At 41.4% G+C, this 16015-nt stretch overlaps 2 protein-coding genes across 31 annotated transcripts in view; one reads left to right on the top strand and one right to left on the bottom strand.

Moving 5' to 3' along the window:
• The first annotated feature begins 653 nt into the window (after positions 1-653).
• On the top strand, positions 654-5517 carry LOC112879586 (pentatricopeptide repeat-containing protein At2g37320-like). 11 transcript variants are annotated; one of them, XM_025943918.1, is made up of 6 exons: positions 655-1178; positions 1493-3317; positions 3547-3634; positions 4318-4423; positions 4753-4840; positions 4950-5517. In XM_025943918.1, exon 2 carries the CDS (start codon positions 1572-1574, stop codon positions 3201-3203), a length of 1632 nt encoding a protein of 543 aa, XP_025799703.1. In that variant the 5' UTR covers positions 655-1178; positions 1493-1571; the 3' UTR covers positions 3204-3317; positions 3547-3634; positions 4318-4423; positions 4753-4840; positions 4950-5517. The 11 variants fall into 11 exon arrangements, with proteins under 11 accessions (XP_025799706.1, XP_025799703.1, XP_025799700.1 ...); XM_025943915.1 differs by having other exon boundaries at positions 3501-3634; XM_025943921.1 differs by lacking the exon at positions 4318-4423 and having other exon boundaries at positions 654-1178; positions 1521-3317; positions 3501-3634.
• A 5646-nt stretch (positions 5518-11163) lies between these two features.
• LOC112879583 (putative disease resistance protein At3g14460) overlaps positions 11164-16015 on the bottom strand; it is a 29600-nt gene continuing 24748 nt past the window's right edge. For 3 of the 20 annotated variants that reach the window (XM_025943894.1, XM_025943906.1, XM_025943889.1), the window contains 9 exons: positions 15815-15916; positions 15526-15602; positions 15342-15428; positions 14953-15247; positions 13635-14832; positions 13357-13536; positions 12262-12599; positions 11950-12141; positions 11164-11839 (listed from right to left, as the gene is read on the bottom strand). The gene's annotated coding sequence lies outside the window, so the exon portion shown is untranslated. Of the gene's footprint in view, positions 11840-11949; positions 12142-12261; positions 12600-13141; positions 13288-13356; positions 13537-13634; positions 14833-14952; positions 15248-15341; positions 15429-15525; positions 15603-15814; positions 15917-16015 lie in introns of all 20 variants that reach the window. The other 17 variants (XM_025943891.1, XM_025943892.1, XM_025943890.1 and 14 more) reach the window with 17 other exon arrangements.

Raw genomic sequence — 16015 nt, 5'->3', positions numbered from 1 at the left:
AATTAAAAGAAACCAGCAGTGAAGAGGATAAATGCATAACTTTATCCTAAATAATGTAAATTGTGCTGATCGAACCCACCAAAAAAAAAATCTGACCCACCCCATCCCGGTCACATGTCGAGTCAAGCTCGGGCCGAGATTTGCAACCAACCATAAAACTGAGCCGGCAAATGATCAAATTTTAACATAAAATCTGGAAAATACCAGCACGAAAAGTGTAGAAAAATCAAGTTTTTACCCGACTGTACTTCGAGCTAAAAAATATGGTCCAGCGGTCGGGTCACGTCAGATTTGGATCTAATAAAAAGATTTGTATTTGTTAGTCCAATCCATCCCGACGTGCAGTGATATGTTATAGATATTTTCCGACCGACCGTCCAGCCGGGGAGAGGACGGATATCAATTCGATAGTTTTTTCTTTTCTTAAAATATCCGATACTGTTTTGGATAGCAGATCGGATTCTGAATATTTAAATCTGATATCGTATTGGAATACAATACGATGAATATCCGTCGGATGTCCATCTTTTTACAATATATTCAAATATTATCTGAAGGTGTATCGGACAATTAAACGGCCCAGGCAGCCCACGGCCCGACAGGTCCGACCGCGCCCCCCACCGGCCCACTCGCACTGTCGCACCCCTCCCCTTCTTCAGTTATTCGCCGCAGGCCGCACTGCCGCAGCTCGCCGTCCTCGGGCGCTCGCGCTGCCTGTCCTGCCCAGCCCTCCTCTCGGCCGCGCGTCCTCCGGTCCTCGCTGCTCGCCCGGCCGTGCAGCACGTCGTCCTACCGGCATCCTGCAGCGCTCGTCGCCCATCAGCCCACCCTGTCGCGGTCGCGGCCATCCCGCCGCCGGCCGTCAAATCCTCGCTGCCAGGGGCCCAGCTGATTAGGTCTGCAGTCTACTTTTCTTGGAAAAAAAACTCAACGAAGAGGAGGTCTGGACCTAGGCGGCTAGGCCTAGCCACTCCAGACCAGGAAGCCAGACCCTTCTAGACAACCAAGTGAACCAGCCCATCGACGGGCGGTGCCTCTGGCGGCGGCGGCGGCGGCTTGCTACGAGGTTCACCGGTCCTCAGCCCGCGTCTTCTTCACTCCGTGCTTAGCCCTCGTGAACACGGCTCTGCGCAAGTTCCCAAGCGCCGGCAGGGCGGCAGGAAGCGACCCACGGCCAGGTAGCCTCCCCCTTCCTCTGCTGGAATAATCAAGGCTTGATTTCTCTTCTGATTTGGGGATTAGAGAGTACGGATGTTCGTATTTTATTTGCTATGATCCACTGACTTTGTGGAGCGAGCGATGCATTTTACTAGAATAGTTTATAATATTCTGTTAGTGTAACCAAATCGCTTCGAAGGTATATGGGACCGCATTGTGCAATGCTGTAATTTTCCTTCGATAACTCCAAATCTTTTATACATGTAAGACCGCCCGATGCTTAGTATTGCAATTCACTTAATCTTGGACGTAATTCTTTTAATATATGATGCAGCTGTGCTATAAACCGAACTTGTTCACAGCTGTGGAATGCGCACGCCCATGGGATTTTTTCGTGATCTACCACTGCTGACATGCCCAATCATCTCATCTCCCATTTCAACAACCATGCTGTTCAACCAGCATTGGCAGCAATTCATCTAGTCGTTACAAAATTTGGTACATCCTCAGCACTTGAGAGATCAAGAAAGCAAGGGCGTGGCAACATTCACAATGCATTGAGGGTCTTGGACCTTGTACCAACCAAGCAACATTATGGTGAAGAGGAAGTTCCGTCCCATCACCGCCTTATCAATGATTGTATGTCTGACATCCTGGGAGTTCAATCAAAACGGAATGTTGTGCGTAAGAGAAAAGAGGACTTTGTTAACTCAAGCTCAAATCAATCACGGCCTAAAGGCAGTAATGTTGTCTCAAGTAGTGTCTCAGTTTGCCTTTCCATGACTAGACTCACAAAGGACAAGCTTATGCAGATAGTGGAGCTGCATAGGAGAGGGGGCATCAGTTCAGATGCATCTATATTAGCATCTGCGCTGAGTGCCTGTGCTGATAGGAAAACTCTTACTGGAGGTGCACAGCTTCAGGCTTTACTAGTGAAAGCAGGGTATGACTCCTCTGTCCTTATTGGCAGCTCACTGATCAGCTTTTATTCAAGATGCGGCCAGTTGGAAAATGCTCACCGGGTTTTCCAGGGCACGACAGCGAAAAATACTGTGTCATGGACAGCACTTATTTCTGGTTACGCCCAGGATAATCAGGTGGAGCCATGTCTCCATTTATTTGCACTGATGAGGCAGTCGGTGTGCAAGCCAAATGACATCACATTTGCAACTATATTCAGAGTGTGCACTAACCATGCATTTCTTGCACTTGGTAAAAGTGTTCAAGGCCTACAAATGAAAATGGGTTTTGATTCTTATGTGCATGTGTCCAATGCATTGATATCAATGTATGCGAAGTGTGGGAGTATTGTTGAAGCTCGAGCCATATTTGAGAGCATTGCATGCAAAGACGTTGTCTCTTGGAACTCCATGATTTTTGGATATTCACAGCATGGCCTTGCTGAGCATTGCCTAGACTTGCTGAAAGAAATGGAAGGGCATATAATGCCGGATGCGATATCCTTCCTAGGTGTGCTTTCGTCATGCCGGCATGCATGCCTTGTAATGGAAGGCCGACGGTGCTTCAGGGCAATGATTGAACATGGAATAAAACCAGAGCTGGATCATTACTCATGTATGGTTGATCTCCTTGGCCGTGCAGGGCTGCTGGCTGAAGCTTGGGATCTGATCCAGACGATGTCCATGCCTCCAAATGGTGTCATATGGGGCTCCCTGCTAGCTTCCTGTAGGCTGCACGGAAGCGTATTGATTGGAATACAGGCTGCAGAGCACCGTCTCAAGCTCGAACCAGGTTGTGCTGCAACTCATGTGCAGCTAGCGAATTTGTATGCAAGCATTGGCTGCTGGAGTGATGTGGCAAGAGTGAGGAAGGTGATGAAGGAGAGAGGGCTGAAAACGAACATTGGGTGCAGTTGGATAGAAGTTGGCAATAAAGTTTATACTTTTACAGCAGAAAACAGATCAAAGAGCCAGGTCAACGATGTTCTGGCCATTCTTGATTGCTTGCAGTCCCATATGGATCACAAGTATGGTCTGGATTGGGATGATCCTGAGCATATCATGCTAAGCTTGAACACTCTATAGATTTAAAAGATCATGGCTTTTCCATGTTCAACTGCTTATGAAGAGGAGGTACTCTATAGGAAATGGCAAGTGTTACTCACCCAAATGTCCGGTCAAAGGTCCTCGATGTAACATGTAAGTAAAGCACCTGTGTGTGAGGATTTTGGAAGATTTTGATTTGCTATGCTCTGTTTACTTTTTATTGAATGACCGTTGATATCCATCTATATATTTTGTACCCATATATTTTAACAATCAAAACCTCTGTGTGCAACAATGAATGGCCAGTCACTCAATCTTAGTCTGAGTTATGTGCAGTGCTGCGCAGAAGATGATGGGTGATAACTTGGTGTCTTTGATACAGTTAGTTGGGCAATGCTTTGCAAGAGAGCGTATGTTGCAGTGTAGGTGGTTAGGATACTTGTTCCTCGGTTCTCACCCAGGAGACCCAGGTCTGACTTCTGGCAAGGCAGCAACACTATTTTTTCTTTTCTTCTGCATTCGTTTTGTACTGCAGCATATACATGTGTACTGCATAATGTATTTGTCATTTTTATTGTGAATAGTCATTCCATAATGCATACCGGTTGAATTTCACTTCTTTATTGACACATAAAATGTGTTTTCACCCTGTTGATTTGTTGTCTAGAATATTGATTTTTCAGCTCTAGTGAGTTTTATTCTAGAGTGGCTGATGGATTTGATATTTTTTATGTGTTATCTATATCTTATAATCATCCATTTTATTCTGGTGTTATTCATATGGGCCTTAATAATTATTGACAAAGAGGTAAAAGTGCTTATCTTTGGCTTGCATCATATCTACAGACCAAATCCCTTAAAAATAGGGGATATTGTTTTTTTTTTCACCACCAGTCCTAGTAAGTTGGCTCCAAATGCCACCTATCGAAGCCGTACAAGGAGGTCTAGGAAATCTGAATAGTTGTTTGAATTCCGAGTTACTTTCTGTACGATTCGTGCTAATATTGGCATTCTTGGGGCCAGGAGCCATTTGTTCATGTTTGTCCAATTTAAACTTACTCTTGCATCCATTTATTGGTTCACTGATTTGTTGGTCTTTTATTTTATGGATTGGAATCTGAAACAATATGGTCTTGTTATACAATAACTGCAGGGTCTGCATCTATAATTCCATGTTAAGCCAATGTAAAGTATATCTGTTGCCAATTGCCATTCCAAGACGACATTCTAGACCCCAAGAATAAAATAATATTGTTGAGGTGATATGAATGATATGTTATTTTTTCAGCACATTGGTTTCACCAGCCGGATTAGTAAAGTTGTGAATCTTTCAGCATATTAAAGACCAATAATCTTTTAATTAATTACATAAAAATGGAGGAGGCAATCGTCCCAAATTACTTATAAAGTTTATGCAAAGTCTCCTCTATTGCCCTCTCGATTAGTTAACTATTGAAGGCTTATTATGTGGTTATACTAGTGTGGCCTAACAATTGTTCTATCATGATATGCAGAACATTTTACTTTCCTGCATCCTGCAACCATGCAGAAGCTACAGTACTAAATTTACACTCAACGTCACATGCAGGTGTGATCACGTCAAGTTTTTGCCATACCATGTAATCATCGTCAGACAACATTTACCACAACAGTGCGTGCTGTGCTGTCATCCTATGGTAACATGAGTTATTTCCGCCATATTTATAACTCGTCCTGAAAGATGATTTGTTTGCTTCCTCAGATTTTTGCAATTGATTGATCTTTGACCATTATTTCTTTATCCAGGTACTCAGAACTTGTAATTTACCAGCTCACAGAGGTACCGAGATTTCTGAAAAGGATGTCATGGTGATCTGCAGCCAGTGTTGAAGGCCTGACACATAAAACTGAGGAAATATAATTCTTTTGGACCTTCTCGAGACTCGTCACGTGGCCACAGAACCCAGGAACAAGGGGGAAGAAATCATCACGGACACCTTGAGAATTTTGGAACATGAAATATGCAGAATCAATTGGATGTAGGATGGCTCTATAGAAGTTATGATTGCTGTCCTGTTATGATTCTGCACTTGAAGGGTGGAATGATCATTGCTGGCCCAAATAGAATATTGTGAGGCTCACAAAAATAGAATATTCTAACCCAAGTTGAGCTGCACGGTATGACACCACATGTCGACCTAAAACATATAGCATGTGCAAATTCAGTTTTGTGAGGCAGAATGCAGAATCAATAAAATCCTTTTGTATACATTATTAGACCCCACACATGTATTTCCAATATGATGATGATGCATGGGAGCATGACAACAGGCGCTGTCATGACCTTTATCTATTTATTGATGCTGATTTTGCATTCTGCAAGATTCATCATTTCATTTTTTTTTGGTCATTGCGGATCCATTTTCTGTTTCGATTTCATTGTGACGGCATTTGTATTGAGCCCTTTTGAGTCTTGAAACATGATACCATTTTGAAGCAGCTGGGGCGTGCAGTACTTGCCATGGATACAGAATCGAATTTGAATGGTATCATAATTACTCAGATTTTAACCACCAAGAAAGCAACATACAGCACAACGTGTATCCTTAAACTGTATGGCGATGAAAGTCCAAACAAGGCATCAATCAACCACACAGAACACGGGATCGACTTTCACAAGAGAAGCAATCTTGACTAGACTAATCTCATGTTCAGAGAACTTGGATGCACACGGCCAAATCAAGGGAGCTTCTGATTCTCAACGTCCACAGCTTTAAAAAAAAAAATCTCAAACGTCCACAAAATTGGTGGCATGGCTGCATCAAGTTGATGCTGGCTGCACGGTCTTCTTCTCCTTGGTTACCGGCTCTGAAGAATACCAAAAATCGAAACATGCAATCAGGGATTTTTAGCTTTTATAAACACGAGATACAAAATTTCTGCCGAGGCAATTGGAGTGAACGGAAGACTGGATTGGTTGGTTACTTGAGATGAGTTCGAGGACCTTGTGCCAGATGATGCGGATCACCTCCAGCTCCAGCTCCGCCGCCGTTGGCTCTTGATCCCCAGTTCCCCACCACAACCACTCACCTTCTCTATCCAATGTTTACACAGATATTCATTCAGATTTGAGGCAAGTTGGCTTACTCAGGAGGGTTTTAAGAATATGCTTGTGCAAAAATGGCCATCAAGAGGGAGCTCAGGGGTCCAGGATTACTGGAAACAAGTAAAAAAAATTTGTTAGACAATTCTGCAAAGGCTGGAGTGCAAACCTGAACTGTAATAAAGAGAAAGCTGACCTACTAAATCAACTAAAAACATTGGATAGAGGAGCAGAATCTGGTTCTTTATCTCCTAATCTCTGGAACCTGAGATATAATCTAGAAGAGAAGTTAGAAAAAATTTATTCTTTTGAAGAACAGCAGTGGCAAAAGAGGAGGGGGGGGGGGGGGGGGGGGGGTTGAAGTGGATACTAGAAGGTGATTCTAACAAAGGCTTCTTCCATAGCATGGCTAATGGGAGGAAGAAAAAATGTACTGTATTCTCTTTGGTGAGTGAGATGGGAGAAATTCGAGGGGAACAAGATATTAGAGAGCATGTCGAGGCCTATTATAAACAGCTCTTCGGTAGAGAGACGCCGGGGAGCATTAAGATGGGCGCATGGATGTGGTCAGAAGCCGGATGCCTGACTGAGGAGGATGCACAGGAATTAATAAAACCCTTTACAATGCAGGAATTAGAGGCTGCGCTGAAAGACATGGATGTAAACTCTGCACCAGGGCCAGATGGTCTGGGGGTGAGTTTCTACAGAGCTTTTTGGGATCAAATAAAGGATGTCATGCTAGAGATGTTTCATGATCTTTTCCGAGGAGAGCTGAACCTCAGCCGGCTAAATTATGGTCTGATATCCTTGATCCCCAAGCTGAAAGAGGCCCATAACATAAAACAATACAGGCCAATCTGTCTTCTTAATGTGGATTACAAATGGTTCACCAAAGTGTTGCTCAAAAACTGATTAGTGAGACACATTAGAGGGAGTGGTTGTCCTACATGAGGTCCTTCATGAGTTGAGAGTGAAGAAGCAAAGAGGGATTGTCTTGAAATTGGACTTTGAGACGGCATACGACAAGGTTGACTGGAGTTTTATTATGGAAGTGCTACAAAAAAAGAGTTTCCCAGAAAAAATGGATAAGCTGGATGAGACAAATAAACATAAATGGGACTCCAGGAGGTTATTTCAGAACTTTCAAGGGGCTCAGGCAGGGGGACCCCTTGTCCCCACTCCTTTTCAACCTGGTCAGTGATGCCTTTGCTACAATGTTCAAAAAAGCTAGAGAAGCAGGAACCATAAAAGGGCTTGTTCCACGCTTGGTAGGAGGAGGGTTGACACACTTGCAATATGCTGACGATACAATCATCTTTTTAGAATTAGAAGAGGGATCAATCCTATATGCCAATTTTTTATTATATTGCTTTGAAAATATGTCAGGACTTAGGATAAACTATCAGAAGAGTGAAGTCTTTGTGATTGGAGCTGATTTAGAGGAGCAAGAGAGAGTTGCTGATATCTTCAACTGTAATGTGGGTACCTTTCCTCTTAAATACTTGGGAGTGATGATAAGTGACAAACATATGTGCATCCCTGATCTGGCATATATTCATCAGAAAGTTTCCAAGAGACTCCCCACTTGGTAATGCTGCAATCTCTCTTCAGGGGGGGAAGATGATCCTCATAGAATCTTGTCTAAGCTCAATCCCTAACTATACAATGGGGGTTTACCTGCTGCAGGATGAAATCCACCACAAAATTGATAATGCAAGGTCAACCTTTTTTTTGGCATGAGCCAGGTCTGAGGAAAAAATATCACATGGCTAAGTGGGATGTTTTGATGACACCAAAAGAGGCTGGTGGGCTGGATTTTACAAATGCAAAAACTTTGAATGAATGTCTACTTTCCAAGTGGATTTTCAAACTAGAGAGGGGCGATGAGAATATCTGCATGAATATGCTAAGGAAGAAATATCTTGGAGATAAAGGTTTTTACAGCTGCTTATAGAGGGGGATGTCAGTTTCGGAAAGGTCTGCAGGCGGTTAAAGAGAAGTGCCTAAGAGGATTGAAATATGTTGTTCGCAATGGGAAGAAGGCGCGATTCTGGCTGGATGTATGGCTGGGTGAATGCCCTCTGAAAATATGCTTTCCTATTCTATATGACGCCTGCCTTCAACAAACTTGGTCTGCATACCAAGTCCTGCATGAGGGGGTGGTTGACTTGACTTTTAGGAGAGCCTTTGGAGAGAGGGAGCTTCTTGAGTGGGAACAACTGCTAGGAATGGTGGAAGGTTTTGTCCTTACACATGAGGCTGATTCAGTGAACTGGACTTTGGAGAAAACAGGGGTCTTCACAACAGCATCCCTCTATCGGGAGCTGTTTTTCCCTGGGGTTATCAACAGAGAACTCATGGATGTCTGGGGGGCATCCTTACCTTTGAAGATTAAGGTTTTTGTGTGGCAAGTTTACAACGACAAGATTCAATCTGAAGAGCAGTTATGTAAACGAAATTGTCCGCGAGAGAGTGGGTGCAAGCTGTGTGGAGAAAAGGAAACTACTGATCATATTATCTTTGGTTGTATGATGGCGCGTTTTCTCTGGTGTGTATGCAGAGACGCATTCGGTTGGAGAGCGACACAAACAAAAGTATCAAAATATATAGAGGAGGTTTTGGAGGGTGGCAATAGGAAAACAGAAATGCTCTATATTTTCATTTTCGGGTGTGCTGCTTGGAGTCTGTGGCTGATAAGGAATGATTTCGTCTATAATGATCTTCTAGTTTCTTCACCCGAGGTTTGTATTTTTCGATTCATCTCTTTTATGCAGCGCTGGGCGATACTCTGCAAGGCTGAGGAGAAACTCATGGTGGACGAGGCGGTTCAACGCTTGAAAGACCAGCTCTCGTTGCTGCGGTCTGAAGCTGGAGACTGACGAGGAAGATAAGAAGATGGTGGTCCGTTGTCTTCTGACGCTAACACTTGGAAAAAAAGAAAGTTTCGCCAAAACTTTGCTTGGGGACGTCCCATGCGGCCAGCGTTTTGTTGCGTTTTCTTTCAAAACTCAAAACCTGTTACCCCTGTCGGCTCGCTTTCTGTTTGCTCTGTTGCTCCTTTACAGGGTGTATGCTAGATGGGGTGTCTCGTGTCCGCGGCTGCTGGAGTTGGCGCGGCTTGACAGAAGTCTTTTGAACTGTTCGAGTCATGTAAAGCTGGTAACCCCAGCATACACTTATCTGCTTTCAACAAAAAGCGGGGCCGAAAGATCTATGGTCTAAACCACTCACCTTCTTCTTCCTGAGCACCAGCAGGGGCTTCTTGAGCGTCACCTTCGTTCCGGCGAGCTCATGGTACCCCACCGTGACAGGCGAAGGAGGACTGCTGCTGCACCACGCCCTGCAGCTCGACGACGGCCCACTCCAGGCACGACGACTCGCCGCACCCGCACCGCACGCGGATCTGCATCCCCGCCGCTTGTGTTCACCCTTCCCTTCCGATGGCTGGCCTCGAGGGGGAAGTGAGAAGAAGAAACGAGCAGGGATGTAAATGGTACACATATTTTTCGACGACCGACCGGTAGAGGTTGGATAGTGATTTAGATATAATTTTTAGATATTCGGATATTTTTTTATATCGGATATAATACGGCTAATATCCGTCGGATATCGGATATCCGGTCGGATAATCCGGATAGCCAATTTGGATACTTGTATTATAACATATAAATACATTAATGAAAATCTAATTTAATTTTTAAAAATTTATAACTAATTCATTTTAAATCAGAAAAATATAAAAATACCACCAAATTTTTTTCTAAAAATATAATCTACCTATTGATGCTCTATTGGAGTTGGATATTGTTTATTCCTAATCTAGTTCGAGAACTAAACCCAACTCTGGCAAAAATTTGACGGTAAAAAATAGACTTATTTCATTATAATAAAAACTTAATATCGTATAATAATTCAAACTCTAGCAATAATTCGATTGGTCCTACATATTTTATGTATGTAATAATTTAGAATGTCAATGTAGTGTAATTGATTGCCCAAAATGGTATGTCATTCATTGTTAATTTGGTTAATCAAGCATGATTTTAGTTTGAGTCTAGCCTCTCATCTATGTGATAAGTTAGAAATATCATGTAACGGTTTGTTAATTTGCTTCGTTAGTATAATCTAGTTAAAATCTGGACTCGTGGGGTCTCTGAATGTTACAACACGTATGATATAAATAAATGTTACCTTTACTCGATATCCGAAGAAACATCCGTGTCCGACATTATCCGCATCCGGTTCAGTCCGTATTCGATACACATGTATTCGTATTCGTAACCGAAGTAATCCGTATCTTATTTGTATCCGAGGCTATCCATGTTCGAATCTGAATCCGATAGAAGATGTGAAAATAAATATAATATCGGTGATATCCGTTCGTATCCGATCCGTTTACATCCGTAGAAATGAGGACTCGAGGAGAGCTCTTTCTGCGCATTGGCAACTTCGCGCCAAATCGCTGCCTGCTTTCCCGCCCTTTTCCCCGTTTAGCACATGCCAAAACTGCAATAGGCAATGGAAAACCATTTAGTTTATTTTCATTATATATAAGTGGGTGCCTGTGTGTGAACCATTCAAATTTTCTTCTAAGCGATAACAATAGCAAAAAAAAAATCTTAAGTTGGTTCATCTGCCATTCTTTCACTTATATTGATTAGACTACTATAGGACTATACACTAACTATAGTACTATACACTAATATCTACTGATAGTACTATAGTGCTGTGAAATGGAACCTCGTCCGCTATTTTTTTTGGCGAGGCTCCACTACATAATTCTGTATCGTTATATCCAAGATTTTGAAAGCAATTTACTGTTACATATGTTCTGATCAATTATTTCATACAAGTGGCATTTTGTACTGCATTTTTATAAAATGCTATCAGATTTGAACTCAGTGAAGTATGAAGAAATATAGACACCATCTGGCAGATAATAAAAGACTGTAAGAATGAGTGCACACTTCCGCAAGGATATAATTGAAGTACAGAGTTCAGTTTACTACTCCTTAATTGCAACAAAGCATAAAGTGCCGTTCACAACTCATAGAACATTTCAGAGCTGAGGTTACCACTGCTTATTAATTTCACCAAACATCGAGTACTCTTATCTATCTCATTTCATCGTGCACACAACAACATCCAGCACCTCCAGCTTCTTGCTTTTGCCATGTTGTGTTCCCTCCCAATCGGTTGCTTTGCTTCTTGCTTGCACAACAGAAGCGTATTGTCGACTTGTCGAGATCTTACTTTGATCTCTCCCACATGTGCGCACAATTTCACTTGGCTTTTCAGAGTCCTGGACCAATAAGCCAGCGTGAAAGGATTTCCCATCTCTCCTTATTTCTTTGACACCTCATCCATAGTTTGATCATCGGACACACCACTTTACAGGCATTTTAACTGCTCAACTCCAGGAGCCGTCGAAATGGCTGATCGATGACTTAAAGATGGTGCCAATGAGATAAAGGTCACTCTCTTCAACATTCAACTGGGGAGTTGCTATTCTACACATCAGTAACATCACCCCCAAAATTTGTCGTCCTTCTGATGCTCGATGGTCATTAGAACTATTAAACCAAGCATTGGCCTACAAAATGGAAAAGCAGCAAATTGTTAACAGAGACTAAAATTTAAGACAAATTTTATAGTCTTAAATATTACCAGTTAATTAAAAAAGGTTAGGAAGCTGATTAGTACCTATTTAACTGTCAGAATCTTAATAGGAGCAAGCTTTCTCTGCAAACCTCTATGCTTCCACCTGATTTGGTCCATGCATCTTTGAAGAACCAGGGAGATGCAAGAAATCTTGTTCAGCCTCAAGTCATATGATCACAAGTCATTTCTTGTGATGATGATTGTGATCTTCACGAGAAGCATCGGCATGAATTCCTGATAGCCAGATTACCAACAAAGTAGAGAAAACTTATCGATATCTCTCTAGAGAAAATAATATTTGCAACACACTACTGGCATCAAAACAGAACCAGAGCAAAATACTGCACTCATCACCTCATATCCATGTCATGAGTATCTACAAGCGTGAGGATCAGCATTCAGCAGATGCATGTGTGCCGACTCTGATGAACTAGAAGAGGGCATTCTGAAGGAGCATTCAGTTCAAAGTGGCTTAGGATGGCGACTTGTGCAAATGCACAACATCTTCTGCTCAGCAGGTAGATCATAGGACAAGTAAGGCCTTTTTTTTGAATAAAAAGACGAGTAGGGCCTGACCGCCAATGATACAACCAAGTCATTGAGAAGCAGGAAGCAGGAACACAGGACAGCATTTTGCCAACTTATATATGCTCTGCTTCCACACAAATCTTCCAAAGAGATGAGCTGCAAAACTATCAGAACATCATAAAAATTCACATTAGCTGCATAACTGTGTAAGTTAGTCAAAAAGAATAACAATGCTTTTGCTATTATAAGTAGCTACTAGTTAGCAAGTCAGCACTTCTGCGGTTCAAGAACATGTAATTTGTGTTGGCTGATGAAAACAAAAATTGACTGTTTGTTATGGAAAATCCATACTAATACATTCTTTTTACAATTTTTCAAAATAGCCACAATTACTAAACAAGGAGTAAACATAAATACCACGAAGAAAATACGGACAATGCAATAACATTTGTAATTTAACCTAAGGAAATTGTGAGGTGGAGACAATCTGAAGTCTAGACACAAACTGCATTAGTGTTTCATGTCCTCAGTTAGGGAAAAACAAAACTATATATATTGATCGTTTCTACCACCAGCATTTACTGCATTGAGGAAAGGAAATCTAAAAAAGCATGAAGGAATTTGCATCCACATCATCACAAAGTTATTAAAGAATTTGGTATACTAGCCTTGTTATAGTAAATGAAAAATAAAAAAATAGACCAACCTATGCAGGACTAACTGGCATTGTATTAAGAAGAATAAATACCCATATTTGTCTTGACAAGGACTCAAACTTGGACGGGATGTTCCAGGTGTATATCCACACCTCAACCAACTGAGGTCAGTTACTCTAGGGTCCTTACTTTTACCCTAGAAAGTTTTCCAATTTTAATATGTTTGAAAGCTTACTTATCAGAAACCTAATTCACAGTTCATTACCTGAAATTTAAATTTGATTTCTGATACACTGACATGAATCTTGTGTTGTTGGCGTAGATCCGTACAACTATGGAAAATGGGTTTTCGTCAACACAGATGGGAAAAGTTAGTTGAGCATCTTTTGGTGTTCTTAGTGCTAGCCCCTGTCTTTGTACTTAGTGCTGCTCTACAGAAGATTATCTGTAAAAAACAGTATAGTAGCATGGCGATACTTAGTGCTAACTCCTGCCTCTATGTCCTCAAAATATAATTGGCTACAATAACTGATGAACACATACCGACTTAAGGTCCGCTATATACCGAAGGAAGAACCGTGGTCCACAATAAGAAGTGCAGCCAAGTAGCATATAAGCCCCATATCCAAACAACAAGCTAGTCATTTGCTGCGCACAGAAATTAGAATCTCAGAGTTCAGAATTAACAAGTAATTCACTAGTGCATGAAAAGGAATAACCAATTTATTGAGGCATTACAAAGGCAGAAAGTAATTTTCCAGGATGCTCAAATAACCGAAGCAACAAATGGAAGTGAAACAATATGTCAATTGAAGTGGCTACTTGTACTATGGGTGATGGTCAAAGTGTTCTTTTCCGGGAAGATACATGGAACAACAGATTGTTGAAAGAATCCTTTCCAATACTATACAGTTTTGAAAAAAATAAGAACATTTCAGTGGCCAAATTCCTCCAAAATGCTGATATACAAGAGCAGTTCCATATTCCCCTCTCAGCTGAGGCCTTTCAAGAATGGCTGGATTTACAAACAATTATTCAAGGATTACAAGTTCAGGAAAATGAACCAGATTGTTCGCAATATGTTTGGGGCTCCAACAGATATTCATCAAAGCAGTTCTACGGTCTCCCTTTCAAGAGCATCAGAGCCCCATCACCATTTCTATGGATTTGGAAATCAAGATGCAGCAACAAACTCAGGACTTTCTCATGGCTATTGCATATGGACAGACTAAACACTAGGAACTTGCTCAAAAGGAGAAACTTTAATACAGAAGGCAGTAACTATAACTGTGTCCTATGCAATGACAACATGGAAGAGAAAGCTTTCCATCTCTTCTTCTCATGCACCTTCAGCAGATCCTGCTGGCAAAAAATAGGCATAGAATGGAGGGAAAATCTGCATTTCTTTCAAATGATAAAGAGAACCCAACAGGATTTTCAGCATTGGTTCTTTATGGAAGTGTTCATAATAGCTGCTTGGCACATTTGGAAACAAAGGAATAACCTCATCTTTGAAGGAAGAAGACCAACAATTAGAGACTGGACGTCAAAATTTATAGATGAGGCAAGACTTCAAGCTCACAGAATCAAGGATGGGAAAAAACAAGATTTTCTTAGCTGGGTAGATAGTGTTCGGCTCTAGTTGTTTCCTTTTCTCCTAGCTCTCTCAGAGCTCCCTTGGTAGTTTGCTCTGCTTTTCTTTCTTCCCCTGTTGTGCTTCGGCACCCTCTGGACTGCGGTTCTTTGTACAATTTTTCTTTTATATATATATATATATATATATATATATATCATACCACAGCGGGGGCTTCCCCCACTGTACAGTTTTCAAAAAAGTATAGGTGATTTTGCATATACTAACCAGCCTTATGTACAGGATGGAAGTTACATGTTGAGATTGCTACAGTTGAGTCTCGAACTTGGAGACATATAACAGTGCGTGAGTATGTCAAGAATATTTTGAGGCTAGAAGATGTACAGTTTGAAGAACCCTGGACAACAGGTCAAAACAAGTGAATACTATGACCTTGACAGTGACTATGTTAGGAAAGTAATGGCAAGCGGTGGTAGGAGCTAGGAAAGGGCAATCACTTTGCATTAGTACAATCCAATTGGAGCAAAGTTCTGTTCTGTTAAGAGAACCCAATGGCGCTTACCTAGAGAACAAATAGTTGACGAAAATATTCAATGTTAGCTCATATATCTATGTAATCAAAATATGAACGGCTTCAAGTACTAAGGAATACATACCCGTATATGCTACATTATACGCCATTAGTCAGCCATATTGAAAGAAAGGCAGAATATTAGTTATCATGTATGAAGGGCAGATCGTTCCTATGTTGAGAAAATAAATGGGAATATCAGTTCAGAACTATACAGTAGTTTCAGAGTAAAAAAATGTGAGGATGCAAATTATATCATGCAGGAGTACCCAAGGCAACAGGCAAGTGTTTCAAGAAGATTATACAAGCGGAGAAGCGTTCACTTAAACTGGCTTAATTCATATATCTGCAGAACAAGTAAATTAGGAATGAAAATACTGAAGCAGCAAGTACAGAGGATGCAGCTTATTTCTATAGGTTCACAAGTGAAGTGGATCTATAAAACTTCTTCAATCACCTAGCAGGGTACTGCAAAGGTCTCTATCTATCAATAGTAGCAAGGAGAAGGATGTGCTAAATATCACAGGAGATTGCATGGTAGAGTTCAAATGTACTAACCAGTTTTATCTACATGGTGGGAGATACATGTTAAGGTATAAATGGCTGATAAAGAGAGGTTCCTATAAGCCTACAAGAATGTACAGTTCCAAGAAGATCCCTCTGTAGAAAAAGGGAAAAGGAATATTATTAGTAATGTCTGCTAAAGTGTCACAAAACACAATTATCTCTATTTTCGTTGGAAACAAATAGATCATGAAT

Source organism: Panicum hallii, chromosome 2 (assembly GCF_002211085.1).
Source record: "Panicum hallii strain FIL2 chromosome 2, PHallii_v3.1, whole genome shotgun sequence".
NCBI classification, from domain to species: Eukaryota; Viridiplantae; Streptophyta; class Magnoliopsida; order Poales; family Poaceae; genus Panicum; species Panicum hallii.
The sequence above is the reverse complement of the archived record's forward strand: the minus strand, read 5'-3'. Positions and strand labels throughout refer to the sequence as shown.

Coding starts and splice junctions, on each gene's coding strand:
- LOC112879586 (XM_025943921.1), top strand. CDS start 1,572: ATGCCCAATCATCTCATCTCCCATTTCAACAACCATGCTGTTCAACCA.